General features: G+C 38.0%; 1 protein-coding gene across 1 annotated transcript; it reads left to right on the top strand.

The window, feature by feature from the left end:
- Positions 1-2285: 2285 nt before the first annotated feature.
- Positions 2286-16255, top strand: LOC105440162 (putative uncharacterized protein DDB_G0282133). Its single transcript, XM_030976420.1, has 4 exons — positions 2286-2362; positions 12811-14089; positions 14127-14697; positions 15659-16255. Exons 1-4 carry the CDS (start codon positions 2286-2288, stop codon positions 15877-15879), a joined length of 2148 nt encoding a protein of 715 aa, XP_030832280.1. The 3' UTR covers positions 15880-16255.
- The last annotated feature ends 573 nt before the right edge of the window (positions 16256-16828 follow it).

The raw sequence follows: 16828 nt of genomic DNA, 5'->3' as shown, positions 1-16828 counted from the left end.
AATGAAAAAAGATTGCATGCTTAGAGGTAGCATGAAACTATACTGAACAAAATACAGCTCAAATAGACCTGTGTACAAATGTTAGAGTTAAGGCTCATATTTCAAAATAAAAGTTATAACTAATACATACCAGTATTTTTGTTGTTGTAAATATTTGCAAGCCCTGGCATTTCCAGCCCTAATTGGCAAGTACAATTAATGAAGAATGGCATGAAATTTATAAGTGACCTATTTTATCAATAGAACGTCGGAATTTAATGATGAGAGGGGGAAATGAAAAGATTTTTGGTTGATCGATACAAAACTATGACCCCCACTATTTTCAGTACCAGGGTGATTTTTTTGCCCAAATTTGAACCCTCTTCTGAAAATACTTGAGAATAACATACAAAATGCAAGTAAATCATTATTCCACCAAATTATAGCTACATATTACCCTTCGTGATCACATGCATGGTCTAGCTCATTTTCATCATTGCAGAAAAGGTTTTAAATACTTTGATAAGGCACACAGGCCACACCTATTCCATCATATCTTCTTAAAAAAAACTCTACAAATGTTTATGGTATCATTGCAGAAATCATGAACACAAATAATTCAAGTCACTATAATTGATCTGAAATATAAATAGCAGCATACAGTATGGTAACAAATTGATGAAATAACATAGTTGTAGTTTTCTTTATTTTCATTTTTCTTGAAACAGAAATTAAAGAAACTTTACTAACCTGTAGTTCACACCTGTATGAAGAAAATGAAATGTGTAGTCATTGTCTTCATCTGCATCTAATGTCTCACTGAAAATCCCTCTGTATTCTAGAAGAAAATCACCTTTCTGGAAGTGTTTGCATGTGAAAAGTCCATGACCTGAAGTGGAGTACACATGATATTTTACATTCTAAAGCTTACAAAAATATTCCTTACAATAGTCTGGAAAGTTCGGCTTCGTAAGGCATTAGCTGTTAAAATGGTTCAACAAAGTTTTATGAATTAAATGCGTAATTTGGGTGGCATAAGCATTCCACATAAAGCCATCTATGCCCTCTAATATCCACTACATTTGTCTTCACTCTGCTGCTCTGAAGTTTAAATCTACTAACTTATGAACCATAATTTTGTGAAATCAAAGCTTTGCATTTAATAATTGTACTGGCTTATAATTAATTGCAATTAAGGTACATGTACATGTATCACAAATAGTTAAAACTGTTATAGAAATCGTTCCAATCTACTTTATCCCAGCTCCAAATTACAGTTAATTCGTTGATCACTTGTAAAAAACATGTATATGCATGTCTAATAAAAATAAAATCGTCTCTGGGAGTTAATGCAATAAAATATTTTGATTTCACCCACCTATTGTCTCATTCACAAACTTTATTTCAAAGCCATCTGGGTCTTTTTCAGCCCTGCACCATTTCTCTACCTGTTGATGCGGTGCAACACGGCGGCGTCTGGTTGTCATCTAATGATAAAAAGAAGACAAGAGAAGGTGATGCATGTAAATCATAAGTTGGGTCTGGTCTAAGGACCATTCGCAATTTTCAAGACTATCTTTCCTTGATATTCTTTCTTGCATGTAGGCCTAAGTCAAGTCTATATATCTAGCCCGAGACAGTTATACTGTGGAAGCAGGATTGCTCTGCTAATTCTTACCAGCCAGCTTGCATGCATGGACTTATGACAGACCTTGCAAAGAGTTCAGATGCTCTTTTGATGACCAGAATGAGATCCAAATCCTAACTGGGATTACCTTTAATTTAGTTTGTTACTGTCAACAAAAGGAACATAAAATACATGTACAAGAAGCATTTTACAAGCTTTAATTTGTAAATTAATATTTTGTAATGATTTTGTACATATAAATCTAGGAAATGTTCTTAAATCACATTGTAGTGTCCTCTATTCTTCTTCACAAACCAGTCAATAAAAATGTGTACATGATGTGAATGCAGAAACTTAATGAGGTATGTAATATTGCAATTACTGTCCAAATGAGGATAACTTCATTAACTTAATAGCTCACCTCAACATATTTTCTTTTGGAGAGAAGAAAATGGATAGCTAGTATAGCAGGGATAGAAACATTACGTTCAGAACATGCATACACAGACAAAGAAGATGAAGACAAACATTTAAAGAAAAAGATACGATACGACCATGATAATGTAAAGAAAACAAAGAATGATCAAGAGATGGAGAAAAAAGAAGACAAAGCACTGACAAGACAATCCATGTAGTGGATCATCATTTGCAGAAGAAGAAGCATGCAGGGGCAGAGAAGATGGAGGATGACAGGGATGAAAAGATGGAGGATGACAGGGATGAAAAGATGGAGGGTGACAGGGATGAAAAGATGGAGTAGGGCAAAGACCAATGCTGGGGAGAGTAGAAGAAGGCAGATCAGAGATAGAAAGTTCAAGAAGTGAGGGCAGTGACTGAGTAGACTGATGAAGAGATGGATCGGAAGGTTTTGAACTGCTTGATGTAACTGACGGAATAGAAGACAACGAAGAAGAACGAGAAGGAGGAGGAGGAGGGGGAGGAAGATCATCCATAGTCATTGTTTTAGCTGTGGAAAATAAAGAGGGTGAAAATTTGAAGAAAAAAAAACAATAAAAACCTAAATTTGACCGTTATGATTTAGGGTTGATTCTAAAGTTAAATAAATGCTTAAGACTAGTATTAAGTTAAGCCAAACAAACTCTAAACAACAGAAACTAGACTAGGTTTATAGATCTATCTCAACCTTTTCTAGTGATTGTTAGGTGGGCATCAAATATCGTGCAGTCTTTCGCTTCAATAAGGATCTAGATTCTACTGGTCTATAAGTAATGTTCCTTCTAAGCTCTTACATCTGTAAAAGTTCATTTTTCATCATTGTCAGATTGAAGATAAACACACTGCAGATATCAGAGTGGTGTGCAACGTAGTCAATAATGCTAATGGCGAAAACAGACTTCAATTCAAATGCAGAAATTAATAATAATAATAATAGTTTGTCCTTATATAGCGCATTTCAGGACCACAGGCTCTCTCAATGTGCTTTACAGATATATATTAATACCCGGGTCACACTTTGTATGCATATTCTCCGCTCCCTGGGGAGCATTCCAGCGAGTCGCCATTTTACAAGCGCCACTTGCTAATCAAACCACATTAACTTTTGCATCCTACTGGGTACTCATTTAACACCTGGGTGGAGAGTGGCAAATGTAGATCAATGTCTTGCCAAAGGACATTAGTGCCGCGGCAGGACTTGAACCGCGGACCTTGTGTTCCACAGCCCGGTGACATATTCACTCGACCAAGACACCTCAAATTAAGGTAGAGGTCTAGCTGGTAAAGATGAAAAATAAAGAGCCTATATCTGAGGTGAGGGAGATTTATTATTACAGGTTTAGATCGATCTAGATCATGTTTATTTTTTTATCTCACTGGATCATTATCAGTTCAATTCATAGTCGGATAGAAATGTGTCTAGTCTAACTTTAACTAACGTACTGGTACGTGCGATGACATTATTGCCTAAGAAAAGTTAGATTCAATCCAATTTAGATATGATTATGAACACCTTTTTTACTTATTTTTCAGTCAGTTTCTCCAATTTATACATTTACAGTGCATATAAAAAAAAGCCGATTATACTCCCATTCAAATCAATTCCAGACTAAGTAGATCTCGACTCAATCTACTTTAGATATGAACACCCTTTTTTACTCATTTTTCAGTCAGTTTCTCCAATTTATACAGTTACAGTGCATATAAACATAAGCCGATTATACTCCCATTCAAATCAATTCCTGACTAAATAGATCTAGATCTAGATCTCGACTCAATCTACTTTAGATATGAACACCCTTTTTTACTCATTTTTCAGTCAGTTTCTCTAATACAGTAACAGTGCATTTAAAAAAAAAAGGCTGATTATACTCCCAATCAAATCAATTGCTCTTTTGCATGCATACAAAAGATAGAAGAAAACCGTGGACGTCCACCTTTCCCGGGCGTCCATGGTTAGAAGGTATGTATTCCTGCAAATGTCCACGTTCGCAAAGAGGCCTACTTAAAATCATATTGCTGATTTTATTTCCCCTCTTCTTTTAATTTGGCGCAAGCCATTTTTGGCACTATGGACAAAAAAGGTCAATGTTAACTCAAGCGAGAAGAAATATTTGTTATTTTAGTGGCATTTTATAGAAAAAAAACTAGGCTTTACTCTATGGCTAGGTCTCGAGCACGTTTAAAAATGCCCTTCCTAGACTATTTTGAAAAGTAATTTTGACAGATTTGTCAAAAGTGTTACGTTTTTTAAAATACGTACTGTATTGTCCCAGATTAAGACCTAGCTCTATACTTTTCTTCCATCAAATATATAATTTTACTTACTTTAATTAAAGATATTTGTTGACCATCCGTTTCGGCATCGCCATCAATCAGCATGCAGCTAGCGACTCGAAATGTTACTTGTAGAAGACGGGCACCGCGCCGTTAAGCCGCGGGGCGCGTCCCGTGCAGCTCAGGCCAGAGTACCCGGAAGTCCGACGTCCCCGTCAAGACCTCGCTAACGCGCGTTATCTGAAATCACAAGGTAAAACAGGGACTCCCCTAAACTGATCCAAAGCTGGCAGCAGACGGAAATGAAATCCGCCGATCGAGTAATTTTGTCCCACCGATCATTAATCCTAGTCGGTCGTAATGATATGCACACCGGTGTATCAGATTTGTTAACGGTTATCGTGGACCTAGCTCCAATCGAGTCTCCTATTTGATATGGTACTTGTTTAGCCGTAAAAAGTCATATTAAAGATAAAAGAGAACCGTGGACGTCCACCTTCGCCGGGCGTCCATGGTTAGAAGGTGTGTATTCCTACAAAGGTCCACGTTCGCGGCCATTTACAAACGCATGACACGCACACATATCCGATACACACAGGGGGAGAAAAAAGGGATATGTGGAAATGGAGAGAGAGTGTTAGAGAGATTTTTTTGTATGAAATTGACAGTAATGAAATAGATTTGATACAGGACAATAACTTTAAAGTGAAACAAAAAATTAAAAGTAAAGTTTTTTTCGATATCACTTATTCTTTGTATATATTGAAATGGCATTATTGTACAGTGCACTTCCAATATGTAACTAAAGTACACATTCGTTTGGACATTGTGGCATTCAAACGATCAACTCCAGTGATCTGATTTAATTAGTTACTTTAGTAACCCGTCCACAAAGAGAGAGAGAGAGAGAGAGAGAGAGAGAGGGGGGGGGGGGGGAGCGAGAGAGAGAGAGAGAGAGAGAGAGAGAGAGAGAGAGAGAGTGAGTGCGAGTGCACAGTGGGCGAGTAAGAAGACGGGCTCTATTTCTCTCTCTTCTCGTCTTCTTTTCTTCTCTTCTCTCTTCCTCTTCCCCACTTTGCTGCCTTTATCACATTGTAAATCTTGCTCGATATCTATTTTATTCTTCCTCTTTTTTTTGTTAAGAATGTGCTGAAATAACTCGATTAAAATTTCTCTCTATACCATACACCGCCATACACATTATACACTGTGAGGGTAAAACTAATTAATGACGCTAATGAGTAGTGTCAATATATTTTATGACGAACGATAACCAATAAATATTTGACCGCGTCATGCTGTTGATTTTAGGCAAAATAATCGAAAGCTGTCTACATTCATTCTGAGTACAAATCATTAATTATTCATTTCACCTTGTCAATCGATCATCACGGGATTCACGTTGGTCCATTAATTCCTTTTTAATGAAAAAAAAAATAACGCTCTACATGCATCTTGTTTTATCCAGTATACAATAAAAAGTTTTTGTCCCGTATTCTATTCGAATTCAATCCCGAAACCAGTAGGCAGGCTAGCTAGGTTAAACTCTTGATATTTGACACAGGTTCGGTCTTTTATCTTAATTAGTAGAATAGACAATCTTGATTTGTTATACGGGGTAAGCTTTTTAACAACACATGGAGATAAATAGTGGAGAAGGGGCGCACAAACGGACTTTGGCCCTCATTTTAAAGCTATCGACATACTTTAAGTAAGCTGAAGAAAAAAAAACCTATTGAAATTATGCACTCAAAAGGCACATGAGAAATATGACTCCATTATGTTGTATATAAGACATTTTCAGCATTGTGCCCCGCCCTTTATACAAAAAGTATTAAACCATCATATTCTGTTCTTTAAGGATATATAACGCCTTTCTTAATGAAAGATACTTTATTATCGAATTCGTCATATATCAAAGAAATGTGCCAAATAAAACACCCAATCTATGACCCAAATATAATTTAATCAATTAATTGTCAGATGGTATTAGAAAGAAATAAAACTTTAAAAAATCCAAGAATCTATGGATTATTTATTAAAGTTTTGTATTGTATTGTATTAGCCTTTTCTACCTCTCACGAATCCTATTTTCCACGGATAGCCTATTTTTTAATAGTAGGGGCGCTTTGGTTCCACGCAGAATACAGTGACACTCATTGTATCATGTGTATCAAACATGGAAGTGAAGGCGGTGATTGCATAATGATAACCCAGGGGCGGATCTAGCTTTTTGCCAAGGGGGGGGGGGGGGGGGGGAGGGGGTTGATCCAGTGGCGGATCCAGGATTTTTCAAAAATCCCGATATTTCGCTCAGTTGGGGGGGGGGGGAGGGGGTAGTGAGCAATAAAAAAAATATATATATATATATTTTTTTTTTTTAAATTTAAAAAAATCATTTTGCCCCCCGAAATTTTAAAATCGCGCCGACAAATATTTCGCTCAGTGAGGAGGTGGAGAGGGGGGGGGGGGTGTAGTGAGCGTTAAAAAAAAATTAGCCCCCGATATTTCAATTAAAAAAAATGTTATATATTTTTTCCTTTTTGTTTTCACTTGGTCACCCAGGGGGGGGGGGGGGGTTAAACCGCCGAAACCCCCTAGATCCGCTCCTGTATCCCACACCTAATATTGAACTGTTCAATATAGTTGACCTGATATATGTTTTTGTAATTAGGGGTTGGCCGTTAATACAATGCGGCTACGCTAGATAAGAAAAGGACAGAACGTTCATTAAAAATCATCGATTGGATGTCTCGGCTTAATCTGCACAGATAGGAAAATCAAGAGTTTGAAGACAGGATAGCACGCACTTTATTTCAGTTTTGCGTAGATCACAGACGAGTATCAATATGAAGTTAGCTTGTTACATGGAAACTTATCCAAGTCTATTGGCCCGTTAAAGCTGAGCATTGGTATTTGACACTGGCCTGATGATATCTACGTATAGTTGATGCTGTGAAAAAATAATTCAACGAGGTAAGTTTTATTTTTCTACAAAATGTGAGACATTTATATTTCAATAGTATTGGGAAATTTAGTGAAGGTTTAGTGAAACACAATTTTCATGTTATAGCAGAAACCGGTAGAAATGATAGAATTTAATTTAGGAAGTTTATATTTTGTATGACAAATGTAAGTAATAGATTCAGATCATAGTCATTAATGTTGTCATAAATGCAGCCGTCATCATTATAGGCCTTAATTATCACATCTCTATTTGAATAGTGTCGTTGATTGAACAGTACTGTTGACTGTATGTTTGCAAGGAAAGAAAATCTTAATATCTTTGATGGATTTTTACTAAAGGGAATTTAGATGAATAATCAACGACACCAATATTTTATTTTACACTTTATGTATAGAATGTGAAGCGCCTTGGATAACAAAGAATTAATACTCTTTGTAGAAATGGAGAAAATCAATTTACGCATATTAATTATTAATCGTTTCTTGTGATTTTCTGAGTTTGCGGTTAAGAATCTTGCTCAAAATGCCATTTTCTGAAGGGCTTTGTACAAAAATGGAATAAATTACATGTGTGATTTTAATAACATTTGATTAACCTATGGAAAGTGTCTTGTCGCTGTCATTTGTAGTTACTTATGACAATTAATATCAATTTTAAAGTTGGTGAAATATCAATTTTGGCCCAAAAATGGCATTTCGTGGCAGGTTTTTGACAAAATTTTTACAACTTCAAAAGATCATATCTTGAGAACTAAAAGTCCAATCGACATGATTTTTTAAATAGTTTTTATCTTTTGAAGAGATCTTTCAAACGATACCAATTTTGAGCACCTCCTATTTATACGAAATGTTCGTGTGTTATGAATATCAGTGTCTGTGATATGGTGTTAACAAAAAAGCGCTTCAAAATGATCAAGAAGTGCCTCAAAAAAGTAAAAACCTTTGAGTGACCGGTTTTACCATACTCGTTTTCCCCAATATGCTGCAGTGTTATGAAAACCGTTTGGCAAACGCAAAAAGTTTGATTTCGAATGTCAATCATAAATACCTTGATAATCAGACAGGCGATCGGCTTGTAAAAGTCATTGGGTTCCTGACCGACCTGAACGTTTTTAATTATCATTGCAGCATGATCTAAATCAAGGATTTGTTTAAAGGATTTAAGACAAAGTCACCGGATCCCTTTAAAGTGAATGGTTCTAAGCTGTGGAACGATACACCATCTTACTTGAAAAATTCACCTCCTTTGAACACTTTCACAAAACGTTACAAAACGTATCCGGACTCCTACCCCCTGGACATCCACCCCCGGGTAACCACCCCTAGTCAACTACCCTCTAGGACATCAACCCCTTGGGACAACTACCCCCTAGGGCAACCACCCTCTAGGAAGAATATCCCCCACGTCAACTACCCGGACAACTACCCCCAGACAACTATTCCCTAGGACAACTCCCCCGGACAACTCCCCCGGACAACTACCCCCTAGGACAACTACCCTCGGACAACTACTCCCGGACAACCACCCCAAGACAACTACCCCTAGGAAGACAACTGTCCCGGGGGTAGTTGTCCTAGAGGATGGTTGTCGTATGGGGTAGTTGTCTGGGGATAGTTGTCCGGGAGTAGTTGTCCGGGGGTAGTTGTCCTAGGGGTAGTTGTCCAGGAGGTAGTTGTCCGGGGGCAGTTGTCTGGGGTAGTTGTCCGGGGGGGGGGGGGTAGTTGTCCTAGAGGATGGTTGCCCTAGGGGGGAGTTGTCTTAGGGGTATAGTCGGCCTAGGGGGTAGTTGACTGGGGGTGGTTTTCTGGGGGTGGATGTCCAGGGGGTAGGTGTCCTAGAAACCTTCACTACATCAGGGTATGCGTACATGTAAGTGTCCGTGTTGGGTTCGTGCGGGTTTTGGCAAGTAAATATCTTGTAATTATCTCTCGCTTGTTATCTTGGAGCCACAGCCTTTTCTCAGATCTCCTTTGTCTTCTTTTTTTCCCACTAATTATTTTGACCTACACTCCTCTCCAATATCTTTCTCCATATCTCTCTCTCTCTCTCCCCCCCCCCCCCCCCCCCATGAGGGCAATTATGTGTCCAACCAACTATTGGGTAATTTAAAGATTTTGCATTATTTACCCAGTGTTGGATCAAAAGAAAATACCCCATTTTTAACCGACAACAAATTTACCCAATCAGAAATTCACCCAATTATCACCATAATGTGTAGCATTTTAGTTGGGCAATTATTTCATCGGTAACTACATGGTTGGTGAAAATAACCTAATTGTTGGAAAAATGTCCCAGCTTTAATTTTCTCAACAACATTACCCAATTATTTCATCGATAACTACACGGTTGGTAGAAAATAACCCAATCGTTGGACAACATTTGCCCAACATCGATTGCCAATTGACACCTACGCAACCTATGTTTTACCTTTCATTAGGTAACTTCATATAGTATTGGTTGGGTCACCCAATTATTGAAAATTTGCCCAACTTTGATTTGCCCAGTGACATCTGGCCAACTTTTGGTACAGTGTGTTCTGTTTACCTTATCAACTCTCCCCTCTTTTCTCTCTGTCCCCACTGCTTCTGTACTTATTCAACCCACCTTCCGTATTTTCTTATCTTATGCTCCAAATTTGATTGTGTTCTTCTTTTTATTTATTTTTACATTGGCTACCTTGTTCACAGGCCTCTAGGTCTGTTTAGGTGTGCCTCCCAATCCATTTCTGTTGTAGAACAAATAAGTTCAATTACCCCTAATATTCATTTTACACATATTTTGTATGTATTTCTCTATTGTTTTGAGCAATATTGATATATATATATTTTTGTACATGTTAAATTCATAATATGTTTTTTTGATCATGGTTTGGTGAAATCCAGACGAAATGAAATGAAATGAAGTTACAGCATCAGTATTGTCTCATATTTCAATGCTAAAAGGCTTACCCATGCACACACACCCGACAAACAGACTTACATACATGCATCCCTACACACACACGCATACACGCACACATACACATACACACATGCATACATGCATCCGTAATTGTGACCTATAATTTTTACAGAGCCTCTCATGAAAACCTTTTTAATAATGAGAGAGTTGCCCTGTTTAGATAGAAAGAATTGATATAAATAAAATATAAACATTTCTTACATACATCCTTATCTAGATAATTTAAAATTATTTTTTATTCATAACTTCATTCGTTTATTTGCAGATGGGATTAGTTCTACATTGTATTTTAGCGCTTTTCAACCTACACGTTGTTCTCTATGCACACGGAAATGCATGCATTGGTAAGACCCTCTTCATAAAATTAGGTAGCGTAAGTCCAGGGACTGATGGTGGGGTGGAATAGAAGACGGATAAATTACCCCCCCCCCTCTCTCTCTCCCCCCCCCCCCAAAAAAAAAAAACCCCATCTACCATTCTTTTGAGGTTGTAAAGCAAAGGCATTATTCCTTTATTTCACTTGAAGTTTTCTAGATATACATATCCTCATGCACGTAAATGACTTTTTAACAATTCTCATTGCGTATGTAGTATACCGCCAATTTACTAATAAAATGCCATAATTAGCAAAATGTTATTGCTTGGTAATATATTATTTATTCGGGATGCTACTTACATAAAATCATTCTAGTTCGTGACACGATTGATATTCTATTTTGATAAAAACGAGCTTTTGTTTTATGATTCTCCAGGATTGTCGGCCTATAGGGCCTAACATAAAAAGATGTTGTATTGCCCTTTAGGTGCCAAAACATGTGTCTGTCGGATGGAAATCTTTCCTTTTTTTTTCTCTCCCTCTTTGGGCTGATATTTCTCAGTTTTTAATGCTTTAATACATTGTTTTTCTAAAAAGCGGTAAAAATTTTAATATATATATATATATATATATATTTAAAATCCGACGGTAGATTTCAAGATTTTGGGGTCGATCACAAAGGGCTGAACACAACATCTTTTTTAAATGGCCTAATGTCGACCCTCGCTATCTCCATTTAATTGCTGTTTACCTATTTCATCGAAGAAAACACGTTTCTACTTTATACGACTTCGACACGTTCCTAATTTATTCAGAAAATCAAGACCATTTACAACTGTTGCTGTAAATGTTTGGCTTAAAATAAGCTTATAAAATGTAAATCCAACAATTTGTTGGTTAAAACCCATTTTGATTTGAGGATCGTGGACTTAATTTTGAGGTAAATACGTGCTCAATTAGACTTAGATTAAGCTTAACACCACGATCGTTTAGGTTATTTTTAATGTTTTCTCTTTTAATATTTGTTAGTGTATAGAATATAAATTTATTATAACCATAACCTTTCAATGACAATGATTATTTCCTTCTTTTTATTTAGTGACTGTCGTTGTTTGTGAGCGTTATTCGGGAGAGATAACCTGCGATGATGGGGCCATCAACATCTGTACGGCTGTCTACGGACGAACTCATCCCACTACATGCGCTCACAGTAGCAAGACAGACTGTATTTTGGACGTTTCCAGTTTTTACATAGAATCCTGCAATGGTCAGACGCAGTGTAGCGTTGAAGCTTCTAATTCATTTGGAGACCCGTGTTCAGGACATGAGAAATATCTTGAAATCACGTATTCATGTGAAGGTAATGACTGTATGGTCCTCCACAACGCCATTCACAAAAACATTTGTCATCATGCGAAATTTACTGTTCAAAACCTCAGAATGTTGGTGGTGGTGGTGATGATGATGACGATAGTGCATGAATTTGGCAAAGGGCATGGATATTGAAGTAACACGGAAATTATGGGGGGGGGCACTGGTCTCACTTGCTTGATAAAATACCAGATAGAAAGGGTATTGTTTAGGGGGAGGTTGTGGGGAGGTTTTATCATCTTCTCTTCACGCTCCCTTCCCCCTTTTCTTCAATTCTCATTTTCGTCCTTTCTGAATATATATTTTTTCACCATTCAGAGGGGGGGGGGGGGGGCTTTCGTGCCTCTGTGTCTTTACCATTGCACACATCTCATTCACAAGTGATTCACAAGACGTCTCAAAATTATTATGGTATATGACTCCCTGGCTCTAAAACAACTGACGTAATAAACACTTAAGTTATTCAATTCATTTCATTCTTCCAGATATAAATTTATTGAGCTGAGTTGAGGGTGGCAAATGTGCACGTGTATTATTACAACATATTATTCAGTACCAGAACAAAATCAAAACCATCACATTCCTGAATGAATTAGAAAGGCAGCCCAGCATGCCGATGAATAACTGCAACTTTAACCTTTCCAAGTGTCTTCGAACAGGGGAAGAAAAAAAAAAGGGGGGGGGGGGGGGCTTAATTTGCTTAATATTACGGTGTACTAAAAAAGTTCAGAAAAAAAAGAAAATTTACTTTTGCCTTTTTGGTATTAAAGAAAAAAAACCTAGCTAAAAATTGTGGTTTAAAATTAAGTTCAAACAATGTTTCACTGTTTTAAATATCTCACATATTACATTTAGGAGATTGTTGCCCTACGACATTGACAACAACTCAGCCTTCAACCACAACACAGCAACAAACGACAACACAGCCTTCAACGACGACACAACAAAAAACGACAACGCAGCCTTTAACCACAACACAGCAACAAACGACAACACAGCCTTCAACGACGACACAACAACAAACGACAACACAGCCTTTAACCACAACACAGCAACAAACGACAACACATCCTTCAACGACGACACAACAACAAACGACAACGCAGCCTTCAACAACGACACAACAACAAACGACAACGCAGCCTTCAACCACAACACAGCAACAAACGACAACGCAGCCTTCAACCACAACACAGCAACAACCGACAACACAGCCTTCAACGACGACACAACAACAAACGACAACGCAGCCTTCAACCACAACACAGCAACAAACGACAGCGCAGCCTTCAACCACAACACAGCAACAAACGACAGCACAGCCTTTAACGACGACACAACAACAAACGACAACGCTGCCTTCAACCACAACACAGCAACAACCGACAACACAGCCTTCAACGACGACACAACAACAAACGACAACACAGCCTTTAACCACGACACAGCAACAAACGACAACACATCCTTCAACGACGACACAACAACAAACGACAACACAGCCTTTAACCACAACACAGCAACAAACGACAACACATCCTTCAACGACGACAACGCAGCCTTCAACAACGACACGACAACAAACGACAACGCAGCCTTCAACCACAACACAGCAACAACCGACAACACAGCCTTTAACCACAACACAGCAACAAACGACAACACAGCCTTCAACGACGACACAACAGCAAACGACAACACAGCCTTCAACAACGACACGACGACAAACAACAACGCAGCCTTTAACCACAACACAGCAACAAACGACAACACAGCCTTCAATGACGACACAACAAAAAACGACAAGGCAGCCTTCAACAACGACACAACAACAAACGACATCACCGCCCTCAACAACAACACGGCGACAAACGACAATGCAGCCATCAACAACACCACAACAACAAACGACAACATCGCTCTCTTCAACACCACAACGACAAACGACAACACTGCCATTAACAACACCACAACATCAAACTACGTCACCGCCCTCCACAGCAACACAACAACAAACGACATCACCGCCCTCAACAACAACACAACATCAAACGACAACACCACTCTCAACAACACCACAACGACAAACGACAACACTGCCATTAACAACACCACAACAACGAACGACAACCCAGCCATTAACAAAACCAAAACAACAAACTACTGCGCAGCCCTCAACAACACCACAACAACAAACGAAAACGCGGCATACAACAACTACACAACATCAAACTACATCGCCGACGTCAACAACGACACTACAAAAAATGACAACACAGCCCTCAACAACACCACGACAACAAACGACAACACAGCCATTAACAACACCACAACATCAAACTACGTTGCCGCCGTCAACAACGACACTACAAAAAATGACAACACAACCCTCGACAACACCACTAAAACAAACGAAAACGCAGCATTCAAGAACGACACAACAACAAACTACTGCGCAGCCCTCAACAACACTACAACAACAAACGAAAACGCAGCATTCAACAGCAACACAACAACAAACGACAACAGAGCCCTCAACAACACTACGACAGCAAACGTCAACGCAGCCTCCAACAACAAAAACGAAAACTCAAAAAGGGACAACACAGCCCTCAACAACACCACAAAGGCAAACTAAGTCGCCGCTCTCAACATCAACAAAACAACGTATTTCAACGCAGCCATCAGCATCGTCAAAACAACAAACAACAACACAGGCCTCAACAACTTTGCTATCAAGACGTAAGTTGGCAGTCAATAGGCCCTCTGTACTTAGCCCACTTTAAACAAATAAGCCTTATAATCTGTAAATCTGTCCCCCAAATTTTACTATCTCATATAATTTGACATCTTTGATATACCGTAGAATTCACTGTCAGCCTTTCTTAAGGGGCGGCTTAAGCCCTCCCCCCCCCCCCCCCCCCCTCCCCAGAGCTCCCTGAAATGAAAGAACTCAGAGTCCGGTCGATTTCATTTCTTTATTACCGAGAGTGTATTTTAACTTGTGATGTCTCTTTATGTAAGAAATATATTGAAACTCATATTTCAGATATAGTAGTGACAAAATCGTCTTTGTGTGATCGAAATCGATTCAGAGACAGCTGAAATATTCATAAATATAATGATTTCTAATATTTGTGTACCACCACAAGTATTCGATAATTTGAAAAAGCCGTTGAAAAAACGAAATACTGCCCTTTACATCGTATTTCAGCCAATGCCGATGTTGGCTTTTTTGGTGGCATTTTCATGTTGGTTATATTACGCACAACCAGCCGGTCCATGTATTGTTATTTTTAATTAATTAATTAATTAATGGTCACCATATTTTTTTAAAAGTGGAACTGAATTGGTATGATCCTATTGGCTGAATTTCACACATTATGGGGTCTAATATTACCTTCATAGCAATTTTAGGTTCTAAAAGGGCACTAGAAATGTCATAGATAAGAATAAGAGCAATAACCATGCACTTTGAAGGCATTTGCGGTCTGAAAACAAAACTCAACTATCCCTTTAAGACAAGGAAAATATTTTGTTTTGTTGATTGGTTTATTATGAGAAGAGTCTGACACTCCTTCCCGATAGAAAGCGATATGCAGATAAACTTGCAAATACGAAATAATCCTAAGCACTACTTTTATAATACTACATACGGAAGAATTTAATTGGTTTTAATGCATGTTTAACTTCTTTACTACAGGAAACAAGCCATCTATAAAATACCGACTGCTTGCCAGCAATGCCGCCCTCAACGATTCGTACTCGTTCAACAGTGTGACGTCCTTCATCACGTGCAGTCAAATGTGCTTTGATGACGTCTCATGCAGGAGTTTCACATACATTGGAGAGACGGGGGTGTGCTTGCTGGGCCAACAATCAGCCCTTGAAGTACACCAGGGAGCTAAAACTTATACAAGCTAGGTTAACTTTAGCTTTAGTGGTTGGTCATGTGGTAGATACGAACATATAATTTATATGCGGTAATGAGAACCTGTAAAATATCGTAATTTTCTAATAACAAAGGGCTGAGGGCAGCACATTTGTATATTCACCATCACTCAAGACACGGTGATAGATTAGCCAGTCTTAGTATCTTCGTCTTTTATCAAAGAGGTGGCTACGTTTTAATTTTTATCACTTTGATCTGGCATAGATATTTCGTTTGTAACCATTATTCGTCTCAATGTATGTTTTGTTTAGTTTGAAATAGCACAATGTAGCATAAGTTTAGTAATTTACTAATTAAAACATTTAAGTACATTTTATTACGTAAATATAGATAGGGCAAACCTTAATATTTAAAGTGACTCGGGAATATCGTTGAAGGGTGATTAAAAAATTGAATAATTTTTGTATGAAATGTTACTTATTATCTTCCTCTTACTGTACTAACCCTCAACATGCAAAACAATTTTGTTTCTTTCTTCAAACCACAAACAAATTAATGGTTTTTTAAGAAGGCGTCACTGTACAACACCCTCGAACAGTGATTAAGAGTAAATTCTCCAAATCATTTTTGAATTTTTCCAACCGTTTTTCCATGAAAAGAAGACAAAAGACAGACTATAAAAAATCCTTCAACACCTAAATATCTGGAATGGTATGCAGAGCCAATTCATTGCTTTGTGACGATTTACATTCATCTAAAATGTAATTAAATTATAATAATACAGTTGGGAGAGCTAAAGTATCGATCAGATCAGTTTTCCCAATTTTTATTGTTAATAATAAGTCCGTTTTCACTCAAACTTTCAGATTAAATCGGAGGAGGCGCGATAGCTCAGTCGGTTGAGCAATGGTCTCGTAATCCGGTGACCCGGGTTCGAAACTAAGTCGATGCGCTAGTGCTCTTTGGTAAGGCATTAATCCT

The sequence above is a fragment of the Strongylocentrotus purpuratus genome, unplaced genomic scaffold (genome assembly GCF_000002235.5).
Source record: "Strongylocentrotus purpuratus isolate Spur 01 unplaced genomic scaffold, Spur_5.0 spur5_scaffold_9, whole genome shotgun sequence".
In the NCBI taxonomy this organism is placed as follows: domain Eukaryota; kingdom Metazoa; phylum Echinodermata; class Echinoidea; order Camarodonta; family Strongylocentrotidae; genus Strongylocentrotus; species Strongylocentrotus purpuratus.
Note: the sequence above shows the minus strand (reverse complement) of the source record. Positions and strands in the feature narration are given on the sequence as shown.

What these genes read in the sequence shown, in the direction of transcription:
- LOC105440162 (XM_030976420.1), top strand. Translation starts at nt 2,286, where the DNA reads ATGGAGGATGACAGGGATGAAAAGATGGAGGATGACAGGGATGAAAAG. An exon ending in GACAGGGATGAAAAGATGGA is followed by an intron (nt 2,363 to 12,810) that starts GTAGGGCAAAGA and finishes TATTACATTTAG; the next exon opens with GAGATTGTTGCCCTACGACA. An exon ending in AACAACTTTGCTATCAAGAC is followed by an intron (nt 14,698 to 15,658) that starts GTAAGTTGGCAG and finishes TCTTTACTACAG; the next exon opens with GAAACAAGCCATCTATAAAA.